The following is a 15,301-nucleotide window of genomic DNA, read 5'->3' on the forward strand; positions in this document are numbered from 1 at the left end:
TCAGGAAAATATCAGTATAATTAACCATATTAACAACGAAACTAACAGAAATCATATAATTATCTCAATAGATGCAGAAAAGGCATTTGATAAATATATCATCCATTCCTAATCAAAAACTACAACATCCATTCCTAATTAAAACATTAGAGAATATAGGAATAAATGGAGTTTTCCTTAAAATAAGTAGCATCTTTTTAAACCATCAGAAAGCATTATATGAAATTAGGATGTTAGAAGCATCCCTAATAAGATCAGGAGTGAAACAAAGTTATCCAGTATCACTATTATTCAATATTGTTCTAGAAATGTAAACTTTACTAATAAGAAAAAAAAGAAAGTGAAGGAATTAAGAATAAGCAGTGAAGAAACAATACTATCATTTTTGTAGATAATATGATGGTATAGTTAGAGAATCCTAGAGAATCGACTAAAAAATTATCATAAACAATTAACAATGAGCAAAGTTGCAAGATATAAAACTAAATAATAAAATAATAACAAAATTCATCTGAAAGAATAGATGGTCAAGCATATCAAGGGAATTAATGAAAAATGCAAAGGCATATGGCCTAGCTATACCAGAGCTAAAACTATATTAATAAAGTGACAGTCATTAAAAACATTTGGTATTGGCTAAAAAATAGAGTACTGAATCAGTGGACTAGGTTAGGTACACAAAATACAGAGCCAATGATTATAGCAATCTAGTGTTTGATAAACCCAAAGACTCCAGCTTCTGAGACAAGAACTCACTATATAACAAATATTTATGGGGAAAAGATCATAAAAGAGGGAAAAGGACCCACATGTAGCAGCCCTTTTTGTAGTGGAAAGAAACTGGAAATTGATTGATTAGATACCTATCAATTGGGTATTGGCTGAGTAAGTTATGGTCATGCAATGGAATATTATTGTTCTATAATAAATGATGAGCAAATGAAAAGCCTGGAAAGACTTACATTAACTGATACTCAGTGAGTGAGCAGAATCAAGAGAACACTGTATACAGTAACAAGATTATGTGATGATATCTGTGATGAACTTGGCTATTTTGAATAATGTGGTGATTTAAGGCAATTTCAGTAGACTTGGGAATGAAAAATGCCATCTGTTTCCAGAAAGAGAACTATGGAGAGTGAATATGGAACAAAGCATAGTATTTTCACTTTTTCTTTGTTGCTTTCTTTCTAAATTTTCCCCTTTTGGTCTGATTTCTTGCTCAGCATGACAAATATGAAAATGTGTTTTTAAAAATTGCACATATTTAACCCATGTCAAATTACTTGCAGTCTTGGGGAAGGGGAAGGTAACAAAGGTAAGAAGAAAAATTTAGAACACAAAATCTTACAAACAGGAATATTGAAAACTATTTTTACATGGTTTTGGAAAATAAAATGCTATTGAAGAAAAAAGAAACTGAAGAGTGTGGGGTTTTTTTTGGAGGTGGGTAAGGAAAATTTCCTGAGTTTCTTTCTATTCCTTAATAATTCACAAAAGCAAGCAAAACAGTATGACAGTTTATCCTTTCTGTTTCCCATATTGTTGTTTTGGAAATACAAAAATGAAATTATTTTATAGATTAAAAGTGAATTAGGCAGGATTCTTTTCATATTGCTTTCAAAATTGTGCTGGGCAAATTTTGTTTTTTTAAAACAAAGTTTATATGCTAGAATATCTTAGTGGGGTTTCCCTGGATGTATTACTTCCCTTCCCCTTTCCTCATTGTTAAAGTGAGAATTGGAGGGAATTTTGTATATAAATGCTCTCATACATGAGAGGAGGTTGATCCACCTTTCCACTTCTTTTCCCTCAAAATCCCTAGCACCTGCTATGTCCAGGATGGAGATTGTGAGGCATGTGAACTTTCTTAAACCTGTGAAACTGAGAGTCAGTCAGGTTCCTAGCACAAATACAAAGCAGTGGAGACACATAGAAGGCAAAAAAGAGTCTTTGCCTTAAGGAGTATATATACAAGATCTATATTAAGTAAACAGAAAGCAGTCTCTGAGGGGTAAGCACTAATAGTACTTGAGGAAAGTAGTGAGAAAGACACAAGTAGGATTGGGGACTGGTCTTCCCAAAGTTAGTGTATGAATTGAGTCTTGATGGCCAGGAATTTTAAAAGGCATAGGTAAACAGAGAGAATATTGCAGGAATTAGATATAGCCAGGCCAAACACAGGGAAATTGGATATAAAATGTTAGATTGTCCATTATCTATTGTTGTATTATCTATTGTTGTCTCTGTTGTATAATAAAGCCTGTGGAAGGGAAGAATGTATAATAAGACTGGAAAGGTAGGAGGGAGTATATTGTAAAGAGTTTTAAAAATCAAATAGATCCATATTTATCTCATTATGCAGGTGACAGGAAACCACTGGAATTTATTGAGTAGAGGATCATAAGTAATAGGCCACAGCTCAAATATTAGCTTTAGGAAAATCCCTTGGGCAATTTAGTAGATGATGACTGAGAGTAGGAATAGAATTTATGAGATGTAGAACAATTAGAAAGCTTTGGCAATATTTTAGGCAAGAGATGATAAGTCTGAACTAGACTAGTGACTATTTGGGTGGAGAACAAAAAACTTAGAGGAAAAGTTGGAAATGATAAGATTTGAGAACAGACTACATATATAAATTTAGTGGGAGTAAACATTTAAGGATGATTCTGATGTGTGAACCCAAATAACTATGAGTATGTGTCCTCAACAATAGTAAAACAAAATTAGGAGAAATAAAAAAATTTGGAAAAGATGAAAATATGGTCTGTTTTGGATATGCTGAGTTTGATTTGCACATGGTTATAGACAAAGGGGAGGGGAAGAAAAGGAGAAGTTATGCAGAATAAATAGCTTTTCAATGAGTTCAATCAAGAAAAGACTATCCTTAGGCCTGGAATGTTCTTCTTCATCTCTATCTACTAGCTTTGTAGGATTCATGGTTCTGTTGGATCAAAAGTGTGTCCTGGGATGGTCAGCCTTAGGATGGGTAGGAGGACCTGCCCTGAGATGAAGGATTCTTAGGATGATAGGAATCTCTTCTTGTATCCAAGTCTTCCTCTCAAGGATAACAATAGATCCATGCTAACCATGTAACTGTGCAGAAACTGAAAGCCAATGATAGAACCTTTACCCTGGTAAAAGATCAGTTTTCAGGGGATATTCATCAATTTTTATAAAATAGTCTTCTTTACCCAATCCAGAAGCAGTAGGAAATTAGGAAGTTCTCACCCAGAGGAGTAAATAAGGGAATCTCATCCTAACTGTCAAGCATATGCCACATCTGAGATTTCTCAGAGAATTTCTCATTAATTACTTGCTTCTAGATCATACGACTATAGACTAGCCCAGACAGTTGGAGTTTTCACCCACTTTTAAACAGGGAAGGAGATTTCTCAGCTTCCTTTCTCCTATCCTGATTCTAACAATCAGTATATTCTTTCTAAAATCCAACATCGATTATTCTTGCTAAAATTTGTTTATATGTATGTTACTCTATCCAGGAAATTTACATTTCAAATAATTTTACAATATCTATTATTGTTTCCCTAGCAGAACAAAGGCTCTCACATCCAATATCCTTTTCCCTTCTTACAAGAAAAAATAGACAAAACACACTTCTATCTACAATAGAGATTTTTTTTAAAGCTGCTAAATTGCACAAGTTAATAAACTAGAATCCAAGTGTTAGGGCTTTATACTCACTTTAAAATATCATCAGGTCCCATACCTATTCCTCCATTTGACATCACAAATTGTATTTGTGATACCACCAACTCTCCCATGTTAGATACTTGGAATTTTTCTTGACTCCCTCTCTTTTCATATCCCATCAATAACCCAATCCATTTACAGAATTGCAAAAGGCAATAACTAGAAAGAACTTGAGAGGCCATTTAATCTAACCTGTACCTGCAAAGAATCTCTTTTGCAAAAGAGTCTTCAGTGGCTCCTTCTGGGTTTTGTAATAATGAATTTCCCCCCCTCATCTCATATTCTTCCCCTTCACAAAGATTATATCCTGATTAAACTTTATTATTGTCTCCAAGTAATATTTATATTTGCCTTTCTTGATCCTTTTGCTTATGTTACTTTTACTTTCCCTGGAATACCCTTCTTATCCTTCTTACCGTTGTCCCTTAAAGACCTATCTTTAAAAATCCAAAGGAAAGTCACCTCTTAAATGAAACCTCCTTTATTTTTTTTCTGTCAGTTCATCCCTCTTACCCCTAGGTCACATAGCATTTTGTACTTTTGGAATGCATTAATCATGGGGGAAAAAAACAACAAAACGATTTTGCACTACAGTTTTCTACTCTTTTTGTGTGTTCCTCTACTAGATTCTATGAGTATGTATTCCTTTACTATATTATAAGCTCCCTAAAGGGAAGGTCAAAAATCTTACCTTAAATTTGTATCTCCTACTGCCCTTAGTACAAAGTTCTATATATAATAGACTTAAAACAAATGATTACTGAATAAATGAATTGCTAGTAATTTATTTTTCTCTTACAACAAGACTTAAATCTGCTACTCTTAGTTTCATGCACCCATCTTTCTGCTCATATTTTTACCCATAAATTGTCAGGATCTTCTTAGTTTCAGGCCAACAATCTATCATCTAGTCCAATCCCTTCTCTTTACAGTATAGAAAACTGAGGGACACGGAGGTTAAGTAATTTGTTCAAGACCACACAGATAGTATATATTAGAGGAAAGATTTGAATCAGTTCATTTGTCTCCCTAATCTTTCTATTATTTCAAGATGTCTCTCTGTCTTCTACTGTGTAAAGACCAAACTTACCTAAAGATGTAACATAAGCTAGCAATAGTATTGTAAGAGATCTAGCAATCTTCCCATAGACTGGACCAGAAGATCTCCATCATAGGGCCTGAAATCATATTATTAGACATTCATTTCTTTAGTTGAGTCATTGCTCCCCCAATGGCTGAACAGCATATTCAATTATTCTTCAATACAAATGGAAAGTAGCCTAAGAATTTCAGTGAGCATGGTGAATGAGAGGAATATTGAAATGAAGAAAAAGATTTTAGGTAGTGGAGGAAGCATATCCCAGTTTCTTCACCCTGTTTGTTGCTCTGGGATGCATTTGTGGAATGAATAGAGATGAACTGACTTCTTTTCTACCATCTCATGTTTGTCCCTCTACCCTCACTTCAGGACATTGCCTGACACCTATAGTGCTTTATAAAACAAGGAAAACTCTCTGTTCTCTGGGATATCATTGGATCTTCTCTACCCTGCCTGCTCAACTCAGCCCTTCTCTGAGAAGGCCAGGATTCTAGATCATCCTAAAAGAGCCACAAGGCTCTTTAGGATTAAGAGCTGACAATTTTGATGTTAAACCAATTTTTGCCACTGTTCCTGATTCTTAGATTTCCCTTATAAAAGGCACTCCATATAATTCTCCTTAGATTCCTCTCCAGATCCCCCTTTTGGATCCCTCTTTACAAGTCTTTCACTTTCTTGTCCCCTGCACCAGGTGCCCTCAGATCTTTGCTTCTAATCCAATTCCCTTGCAACTGGCATCCCCATTTCCACCCTTTTCCCTGGAATATTCCCATTGAATTTTTCTCCCAGGCCCCCTCTACCCCTCTAGTCAGCCCGTATAGTCACTCACCCCCTCCTGGTGACAAGAGCCTGTTTTTAGTGCTGAGATGGAGGGAAGGGCAGAATACAGGACTCTCAAAAAGGAGTATTTATACTCCATTCCTAGCTTAGGATCCAGGCCAACTACAGTCAATCAGCCACTGGGGAATCCTGTATAGGACAGAAACCATCTGGTTCACATGTAAAAAAAAATGATAGACTGAGCCAAGAATCTAGTGATATTTGGGAAACTGGAACTCCAGGAATGGAGGAAGATTTGGGCAGCAAGGGGGATGGCAAGGATAGTAACTCCAATTAGAAAGTTTTTTCTCTCTGGCTTCTTCAACAAGGTGCAAAGGGAAAAGGTGATCTGTTGGGGAAAAAATTAGAAGGAATGAGTTCAAGTGTACAGTTAGAGAGAGTGGCTTTAGTAAGAAGGGGTATCTCTTCATCAAACACTGGATTAAAAGGAGAGAGAATAGCAATTGATATTAAAGGGTTGTGAAATGACAAGAAGAGGGATTTTATTTATAAAAGTCTCTATTTTCTTAATAAGCTATGAAGTAAGTCCTCTAACAGTGAAGGTGGGCTGGGAGGTAGTAAAGTAGGTTACAAGATAGAAGTAAAGATTTGAAACATCTCCTGAAGGGAATAGGATAGAGTAGTGGTTATTAAACTTTTGTTCTCAGAATCTTTATGCTATTAAAAATTATTGACAATCTGCCAAAGAGTTTTTGTTTATGTGGGTTATATTTATAGATATTTGCCATATTAGAAATAAAATCTAATTTTGAATTTGTAGATCTTCTGAAAGTATTCCACTGACTACCAGGATTCTCTGATCTACACTTTGAGAAGCACTGTGATAGAGAATCAATGAGGTAAGCATGAAGAGATTGCTTTACTTTGATGAGGGAATATCTGAGATTGTATAAAATAGATTTTATAGGTAGGGGTCAGCCATGTTGTATGAGTGATTTCCAATTCATTCATAAGTGTACAAGGAGAAGAAGCAGTAGCAGATGGGGGTGGTTTGGGCTATGTATGAAAATGCCTAAACATGAGTGAATGAGGGAGGAAGGAAATTGAGAAGGGAGGAAAGTTTAGAACTGAATTGGTTATCAATATAATGGAGGGTAAAAAACAACAACAACAGAGAATCAAGGTATTCAGTATTGGAATAAACTAAGTAGCCATGGGAATTTTTTCTATGTCTCAGATTCTTTCATTCTGGTTCCACAGAATGTGCAGTGACCCACTGATAGATATTAATAGTACCACATGGCCCGTGTAACCCTCTCACACCTAATAAACCTCATATATCATTTTACTTCAAGTTTAGTTCAGGTGCTTACATCCTTTGGAAGCCTTTCTACACCTTAATAATGAAGCCCCTCCTAAATTTCACTTTTAAGTACTCTACTCCCAGGTCCCAGGTGATCTAGTGATACTAAACTTCCTGGTATTCCTTTCACTTGCCCCTCCATCTCCAGACTCCATATCTCCCTGTAGGTAGGTGACCCAGTGTTTAGAATGTATACCTGGAATCCAGAAAACCTGAATTCAAAACTGGCCTTTAACCTTACTACTTGTGTGACCCAGAATAAATCACAATTTCTCAAGTCTAAAATGGGAAAAATAATAGTACCTCGTTTCCAAAGTTATTGAGAAGATTAATGAAATGTTTGTAAAGTACTTAGTACAATGCCTGGTGCTTAATAAATGCTTAATCTTTTCTAGTATCCATTTGCAATGTCTATTCCTCATATCTGGAATGCTCTTTTTCCTCATCTGTGCCTCAACTTCTCTTGCTTTGCTCAATATTCAACTAAAATCCTACTTTCTGCAAAAAACATCATCAGTGCTCTTCACCTCCTGTTTGTAGCTTCCTTCTGAGGTTACCTTAAATTTTCCTTTCATGTATTTTTGGACATACATAATTCTTTTCATGTTGTCTCTCACATTGAAATATAAGCTTCTAGAAGGCAGAGACAATTTTTACCTGTGTATTCCCAGGACCTAACAAAGTGCCCAGCACATAGATTGATGAACAAATGCTTGCTGGTTGACATCCCTAGTTCATCCTGTTCTCCATTTTGTTCAAATCTTCCTTCATCTAATACTCCTAGAACAGTGTGACTTTTCTGTGATACTGCTGTTTATGCAATACAATCATATTGTATCTCCCTAGTATGTTTTAAACTTCTGAAGGGCTCAGATTTCTGTTTTTGCCTTCCTGTCACACAAGTCTAAGATACTACTTGAACTTGCTGATAAAATCTTTCCTGAATTGAGTGGTACACTCCTACCTCCACCTCAATACACACACACACACACATACACACACACACACACACACACACACACACACACACACGTGCGCAAATGTACACTGCCTAAAATTCCCAGACATCTGTATTAGAATACCTCACATGGATTAGAGCCAGCCCTTTCACACAACACCCCTTCCAGTAATCTAAATCTCAGATAGACTGAAATACTAGCTGTGCTCTGAACTCAACATTACATGATCAGGCACTATTCACTCCCACATGTCCTGTCCAGTGCCTGAAATACACTCCTTGTCATCTCTACTTTTCATTAACCTTCTCTTTCTTCAAAGCTCCTCACTCAGCTGCCAAAGATTTCTGTAGGCTTTTCTAATTCCTCTCTCTCTCTCCCTTTCTTTTCTCAAACATTCTCAGAGTTGTTTCTTTGTCAGGATCTCCATGTTGGCTCCTTCATCCCCATCTAGTATTTTATTAGTCTGAGTAAATATTTTCTCTCCTCCTGAAAAGTTTAATCTTTATGAGGGCAAGGAATGATTTTTAAGCCAAGTTGTTTGTTTTTTTTTTAATCTCCTTTTAGGCACTTAGAAAGGTCTGTTAAATAAATTTGGAATGGGAGGAAGAAAAGACCTTTTATGGGAGGGAAATCTTCATTTAGGATTTCTCCTGGCTTATGTTGTCACTAGGCACTAGTCACAGAGAGCCTTTTACATAGGAAATAGGATGCAGATAAAAAGTCTTTTGGTGAGTGGAGTATGAAAGTCACGACTGGGATAAGTAGACCTGCTATTGCTGAATACAAATCACTCTTATCTCCTCTAGTGCTAAAGAACCACAGGGGAAGGAGAGAGAGAGAGAGAGGGAGAGAGAAAGAAAGAGAGCACTGGGTGACCAGTGGATAGAGCACTGAAACTGGAACCAGAATTTGTGTTCAAATTCTGTGCCAGACACTTACTAGTTGTATTACTCTGGGTAAGTAATTTAACCTCTCCCAGATTCAGTTTCCTCACCTATAACACCTATTTCTCAGGGTTACTATGCAGATAAAATTGGGTGATATAGTAAACCTTAAGGCACAATATAATAATGGTTAATATTTATAGTGTGATTATGTGTCAGACACGGTGATAAGTGGTTTTCAAATATTATCTCATTTGAGCATCATATGAACCCTGGGAGGTAATTGCTATTATTATCCCCATTTACAAATCAGGAAGTTGAATCAGATTCAACTCAGCTAGCTAGCAAATATCTAAGGGCAGATTTGAACTCAGACTTTCTAATTCAAGGCCCAGTACTCTATCCACTGAACCATACAGATACCCTACATATTATTATAAATGCTAGCTATTATTATCCTGTTGTTTGGGATGGGGCAAATGTTCCTGTGAGAGATGTAAAGGGCTTTGATGCCCTCAAGACATGAGTTTTTGAGAAGATGACATGAATGTTTCCCTTTGTAGAAAGGTTTGAAAAGGAAAAGGGAGAGTGAGTGCATCTAGATGACACAAGTATACAGAACATTGGCTCTGCAAGAGGCCTTGAGTTCAAATCAGACCTCAGATATTTAACACTTAACAGTTACTAGTTATGTGACTCTGGGCAAGGCACTTAACCCCAATTGCCTTACTAGGAAAAAAAAAGATATGAAGGGAGAGAGTGGAATTAAAATCTTACAGATGATTGGACTCTTCTGGAAGAGTTAATAATAGGGAGATTTCCTAGGATCCCATATCTTATTTTCTGTAAAGAAAGAAATTTCAGTGATCCACCTTTAAATAATGAGGTTAGAAAGGAGAAAACATTTTCCCAATATTTGGAAAATAGAAGAAATTAAAATGCCTCCAAGGGCTTCTTCTGTTTAAGTCACTTTAGTCACAGAATTTATTGCTAAAATCTTGAGTAACAGCTCAGAAAAGTTTGAATGCCTTCTCAAGATTGGAGACCAAATATATCTGTAACTGTTTCATCTGCTACTTACTACTTGTGTCACTTTGGACAATTCCTTTTCTTCATCTTTAAAATAACGGTAAATAACTAAGATTATTTTTAGCTACAAATCTTAAGATCCTCAGCTCAAAAGGGTTAAGGATTGATTGCAGGGATATTTTTTCCTTATTTGGCAATGCCTTCTCATAGTGTCACTAGCTCAAGCTGAAACTCTGTCAAGAAAAATGTGTTTTTTCTCTCACTCCAAATTATCTGTCTCTTCTCTGTCTGGTGTCAGTTCAGGGACCCATTGGCCTTCCTATATAGCCTTAGGGATTTTCCCTGCTTGAACTATAATGAGAAGACCCCAGAACTTTGACTCTTAGATTAGGACAATTTTTTCTTTCTCACAAGGAATAGGAGTAAGGAATGCTAGTGATGGTGTTTCTTTTTTTCATCCAACCAGGCATGAATTCATTGTTGATAGAAGACAACAGTCCTTATACTTAAGGTTGTTTTATGTGGGACTATTCACAAAGTTTTCCCAATTATCCTGTCCTTTCATTTGAAATTCTACCAATTAATGTTCATTTTTTGAGGTAATGAATTGTTTCTCCAATTGTCAAGAGATTTCTTTAAAATGCAAATAGAATTCTTTGCCTATTCACTGTTTTGAGTGTTTTGTTACATTCTCCTTTTCATAAGATCCTAGACTATTAGTGTTAATCAACTCCATCATTTTGTACGCATAAAAAGAGGAATAAAGCTTAGAAAAGGAAAGCGATTTCTTCCATGTCACATAAGTTAGTGATAGGTTTTTCAACTATGGTGAGCTTAAATGAGAGCAAAGTTGAGAGAGGTCAGAAAGATGGAGGTAGCATAGAAAAGATGTTTGGATAACAAAGATAACAAACATCCCTAACTGCTCAACTTTGATAGAAGCTAGATATGAAGTGTTAAGATATTTGAGGAATGAGGGCATTAAAAATGGTAAAAATTAAAAATTCTTTTGATTATATACTGAAAACTTGTCAAAGAACATTAAAGGCAGAGGAATTTTGATGGCTATGTAGTCCAAATTCTCATTTTTCTTAGGCCATTAGGTTCAGTTTCATCTTTATGTTTAACATAATTCTTTGTTGATGTAACATAAAATAACTCTCTTGTTCCATTTTCACATGTGAAGATGGGAAACAGCAATAAGATCATCACACTCTATTAGTAGTCATAATTTGGTTACCTTTATTTATTAAAGGGCTGAATGACCCCAAAGTAATCACTTCTATACTTTAGAATCTCTGCCTAGGATGTTTCAAACCCATTGATGAGGTCAGAGTAGCAATTCTTAGTTCAAAATATACATGTGGCAAATTCAGACAGTCTGGGAAAAACTGGTTTCCCATTTTAGGTATCTGAAAGATGCTAATCAAGGCAGTCTAGGCACATTATTGCCTTAACTATGGCAATAAGACAGTCTGGAAAACTAAGTTTCTGGGATGAGCATTTCAGCATTTCCTGAAAAAGGGAGAAAATAAGTTGATTTTAGGATTCACATCACCATGAGGGAAAAAGAATCTTTAGGCCCCTTCATAGCTCTGCCACAAAAAGAAGGGCTCTGAATTACTTGAACAATCTATGGGAACTAAAAATCTTTTGTTTTGAGAGGGAGTGATATAATAACAATGATGACTGATGATAATGAAGATAGTTACTTACACTGACATAACTCTTAAAAGTTAACAAAGTACTTTTTCTATAACTCTATGATATAATCGTCTAGTGTTTCTCACATTTTATGGATGAGGTAACTGAGCCTCAAAGATATTAAATGACTTTACAAAATAACCTCAGAGTTTTCAATAACCTAAGAGGAAGGAATCTCAGGGACATCTAGCTCATCTTGTTCCCCAACTGGAATATGTTTTACAAGGTCCCTTAAAAAGAACTTTTTTGGAAGTTAATTAGTTGTGGAGAACTCACTACCTTACAAATCAAGCCCTTTCCAATTTGGGACAGTTCTAATTGTTATGAAGAATGTTGTGTTTTTTTAATCAAGTAGAATTCTGCATTCCTGTAGTTTTCATCCACTGCTCCTACGTTTTATCAATAGAGTCAAACAATTCAATTTAATTCAAGCATTTATTAAATGTCTAACTTTTATAAGAAATCAAATTAGGTACTAGGGATAGAACAAAAATGATAATAGAGCTTGAACTAGAAATGAACTCAGAGGTCATCTAAACTGACCCATTCAAAGGTGACTGTGGCCCAAAGAAGTTTAATAATGTGTGCAAGTATATCCAGACACCAAGTGACAGAACCAGGACATGAACCAAGATTATTTGATTCCAAATCTATTGTTAAATCCACTGTAGCATGTATGCATAACATGAAGACAAAATGAAAGACCCCAAAGATAAATAATTCTTGTGCTCAAAAAACTTATACTGTACAGTCTAATTAGAAGAGCTCAAATAATTAAATATGATTATCCCCCTCAATGATAGGAATTCCAATTTAGATCATAGGATCATAAATTTATAGCTAGAAGAGACCTTCCTATGAGGTTTTTTGCTGTTGTTCAGTCATTTCAGTCACATGGGACTCTTTGTGACCCTATTTGGAGTTTTCCTGGCAGAAATAATGGAGAATTTTGACACTTCCTTTTCCAGTTCATGTTGCCAGCTGAGGAAACGAAGGCTAGAGCCATTCCTAGAGGCCATCATTTCCAATCTGTTCATTTAAAATATAAAACTGAGACATTGAAAGGCAAAATGACTAGTCAAGAATCACAAAGTTAGTAAGCAATTAAGGTGGGATTTGTATCCACATCTTCATGTTTCCTCTCTTAAGAAGTCATGCTATCTCCTAAATCACGAAATCAAAGAACTTTTGAAGTACTCAAGTGTAACAAGCTGTTGTCTCCAGAAGCTGCCAATTGCTCTCTGGGAGGAGATCTGCTGTGTCAACTCAAATCTCTCGGACAGATTCTTCTTCCTGTAGAGAACCGTTGTCTCCAGACAGTTGCCATTAACTCTGGTCCAGAGAAGTGATTTCCCTTCCTGCAGAGAGCTGCCTCAAGTCTGGTCTAGAGCATAGACCCCCTTTTCCTCCAGAGCTGCCCTCTTTTATCCTCCCAGAGAATGGGCGTGGGATAATGCAAGGGCTTCTGGAAAAAATTACTTCAACCAATAAACTTGCTCCTCCTAAGCATGCAAGCTCCTCCCCAGGAATTCACAAGTCAAACTCCCAGGTAAAGGCCGGAAACTAGAAAATTGTTAAGTACCGACTTAGCACTTAGTAAAAACCTAATATCTCATTATCTCATTAGTACTTAGTAAGAACCTAATACTCAAGTACTTCTAGAGTTTTTTGGTATTCTTTTTCTCAAGTCATAGAGTAGATGACATGATATTACTTGAATCTTATAACTATCTTGGGGAAGGGAATGCGAACCAAATTGTACATCCCTATTTCAGAGAGGAGAGAGAAATGAAATTCAAAGAGCAATATGCTCCTGACTACATGATTTAGATCTATCAAAAACCTCAGAAGCTATTTAGCTTAGTCCTCTCATTTTATACTTAAAGCCCAGTAGGTTAGCTACTTTGCCCAAGATCACACAGGTAGTTTTAGTTGTAGGATTTGAAACCAGATTTGTGACATAAAAACTAGTATGCTTTCCAGTGTACTATTCTGATAGTTCCAGTGCATTTTGATGCACTTATGAACATAGAAATCTTTTAAATGGTCTGTGATTTCCAGATGGTTGAGAGAAAGCCATCATGAGGACATAGAGTCTCAGAGTGTCAGCTGCTACTATCAGCCTGAAGCTCCTTGTCACAGGTGATCTTGAACATGGCCAACACACGGGATCGGATTTGCTTGGTTTTGGCAGCATACATGATAGGATTGATGACAGGTGGTACCATGAGGTAGATATTACCCATAAGCACATGTACAATGGGATTGAGGCTGTTCCCAAAACGGTGAACTACAGATAGACCAACTAATGGCACATAAAATGTCAGAACCACGATAATGTGTAAGAAACAAGTTCCAAAGGCCCTTGCCCGTTCTGTCCGAGATGGGAGCTGCAGCACAGTTCGTATAATCAGAAAGTAAGAAACTGAGATGAGTATAGCATCAACACCCATAACCATCAGGATGGCAGTGAGCCCATAAACCACATTGGGTGTGATGTCAGCATGGGACAGCTTCATCATGTCTTGGTGCACACAGTAGGAATGGGTAAGGATGTTTGAGCCACAGAAAGGAAGCCTCTTAATGAGCAATGGAAATGGGAAGAAAAAGATAGAACCCCGCACCACAGCTACTATCCCTATCCGAGCTGTGACAGTGTTGGTGAGCACAGCTGCATGCCGAAGAGGGTGACAGATGGCCATGTAACGGTCAAAAGCCATGGCCAAAAGGACAGTGGATTCAGTGGCTGAAAGAGCATGGATGAAGAACATCTGGGTGAGACACATATCAAAGGTGATCTCCTGAGAGTTGAACCAGAATAGAGCAAGGATCTTGGGCATTGTGAAGGTAGAGAGGGCCAGGTCAATAACTGCCAACATGCAAAGGAAGAGGTACATGGGGGCATGTAGGCTATGTTCTGTCCTCACTATGAAAACCACTGTACAGTTGCCCAGCACAGCTACAACATACATGGACAGAAGAGGGAAGGCTATCCAGAATTGGGTAGCTTCCAGTCCTGGGAGGCCTATGAGAATGAAAGTGGTGTGGGTGAAGTTGCAGAGGTTCATAGTTGGTAGCAAGGGATAGAGACTGAAGAAGGGGATAAGATCACAGGACCTATAGGAGACAAAAGGAAGTGATTAGGGAAAGCAACCTAGTTGCCTTTTTCCAATATTCTCCATTACTTCCTTATAATTTCTATGATCCTAGAATACCCAAGGCTATGTCATGAAAACTAATGTCAAATGAACTGATTCTTACTGAGACGTGAACTAATTGTGTTTTAAATGGTAGCTCAGAGACAGCAATACTTAACTCAAAGGAAAGAATATCTAATAGATTGATTTCAGACACTGGAAGCACCTAGGTGAAGGAGAGAATTGGAAGCATAAATAATATCTGGCAATTTTGCAGGCTTATTTCTACTTATGTTGGTGTTTGGAGTATACCTTGCCCTCTGTATATCATCAAAAGTATATCTACCATTTTCCCTTTTACTGAAGGAAGACTCTATCTGTGAGAATTCCTAGAGAATAGCAGTTATTAAATGACAGCTACACTCTGTATAGAAACCTGGAGGAAAGATTCTTCTCATATTTCAACCACTTTCCATTCCCATGACTTCCATCTAATTCAAGATTGATTATAAAGTTCATGAACTACAGGCTCCTATCTAGTCTCTCTGGCTCTAAACTATCATGGATAGATTCATCGTCCTAAAAAACAATTTGATCACATTACTTCCTTATTCAAACAGCATCATGAA

The 15,301-nt window shown here is 36.7% G+C and overlaps 1 protein-coding gene across 1 annotated transcript; it reads right to left on the reverse strand.

Annotated features, from left to right (window-relative positions):
• Window positions 1-13,640: 13,640 nt before the first annotated feature.
• LOC141559852 (olfactory receptor 51E2-like) lies at window positions 13,641-14,603 on the reverse strand. The gene has a single exon (XM_074297509.1). The coding sequence runs from the start codon at window positions 14,601-14,603 to the stop codon at window positions 13,641-13,643; it is 963 nt and encodes a 320-aa protein (XP_074153610.1).
• Window positions 14,604-15,301: the final 698 nt, after the last annotated feature.

This window comes from Sminthopsis crassicaudata, chromosome 3, assembly GCF_048593235.1.
Source record: "Sminthopsis crassicaudata isolate SCR6 chromosome 3, ASM4859323v1, whole genome shotgun sequence".
Classification (NCBI taxonomy): Eukaryota; Metazoa; Chordata; class Mammalia; order Dasyuromorphia; family Dasyuridae; genus Sminthopsis; species Sminthopsis crassicaudata.

What these genes read in the sequence shown, in the direction of transcription:
- LOC141559852 (XM_074297509.1), bottom strand. Translation starts at nt 14,603, where the DNA reads ATGAACCTCTGCAACTTCACCCACACCACTTTCATTCTCATAGGCCTC.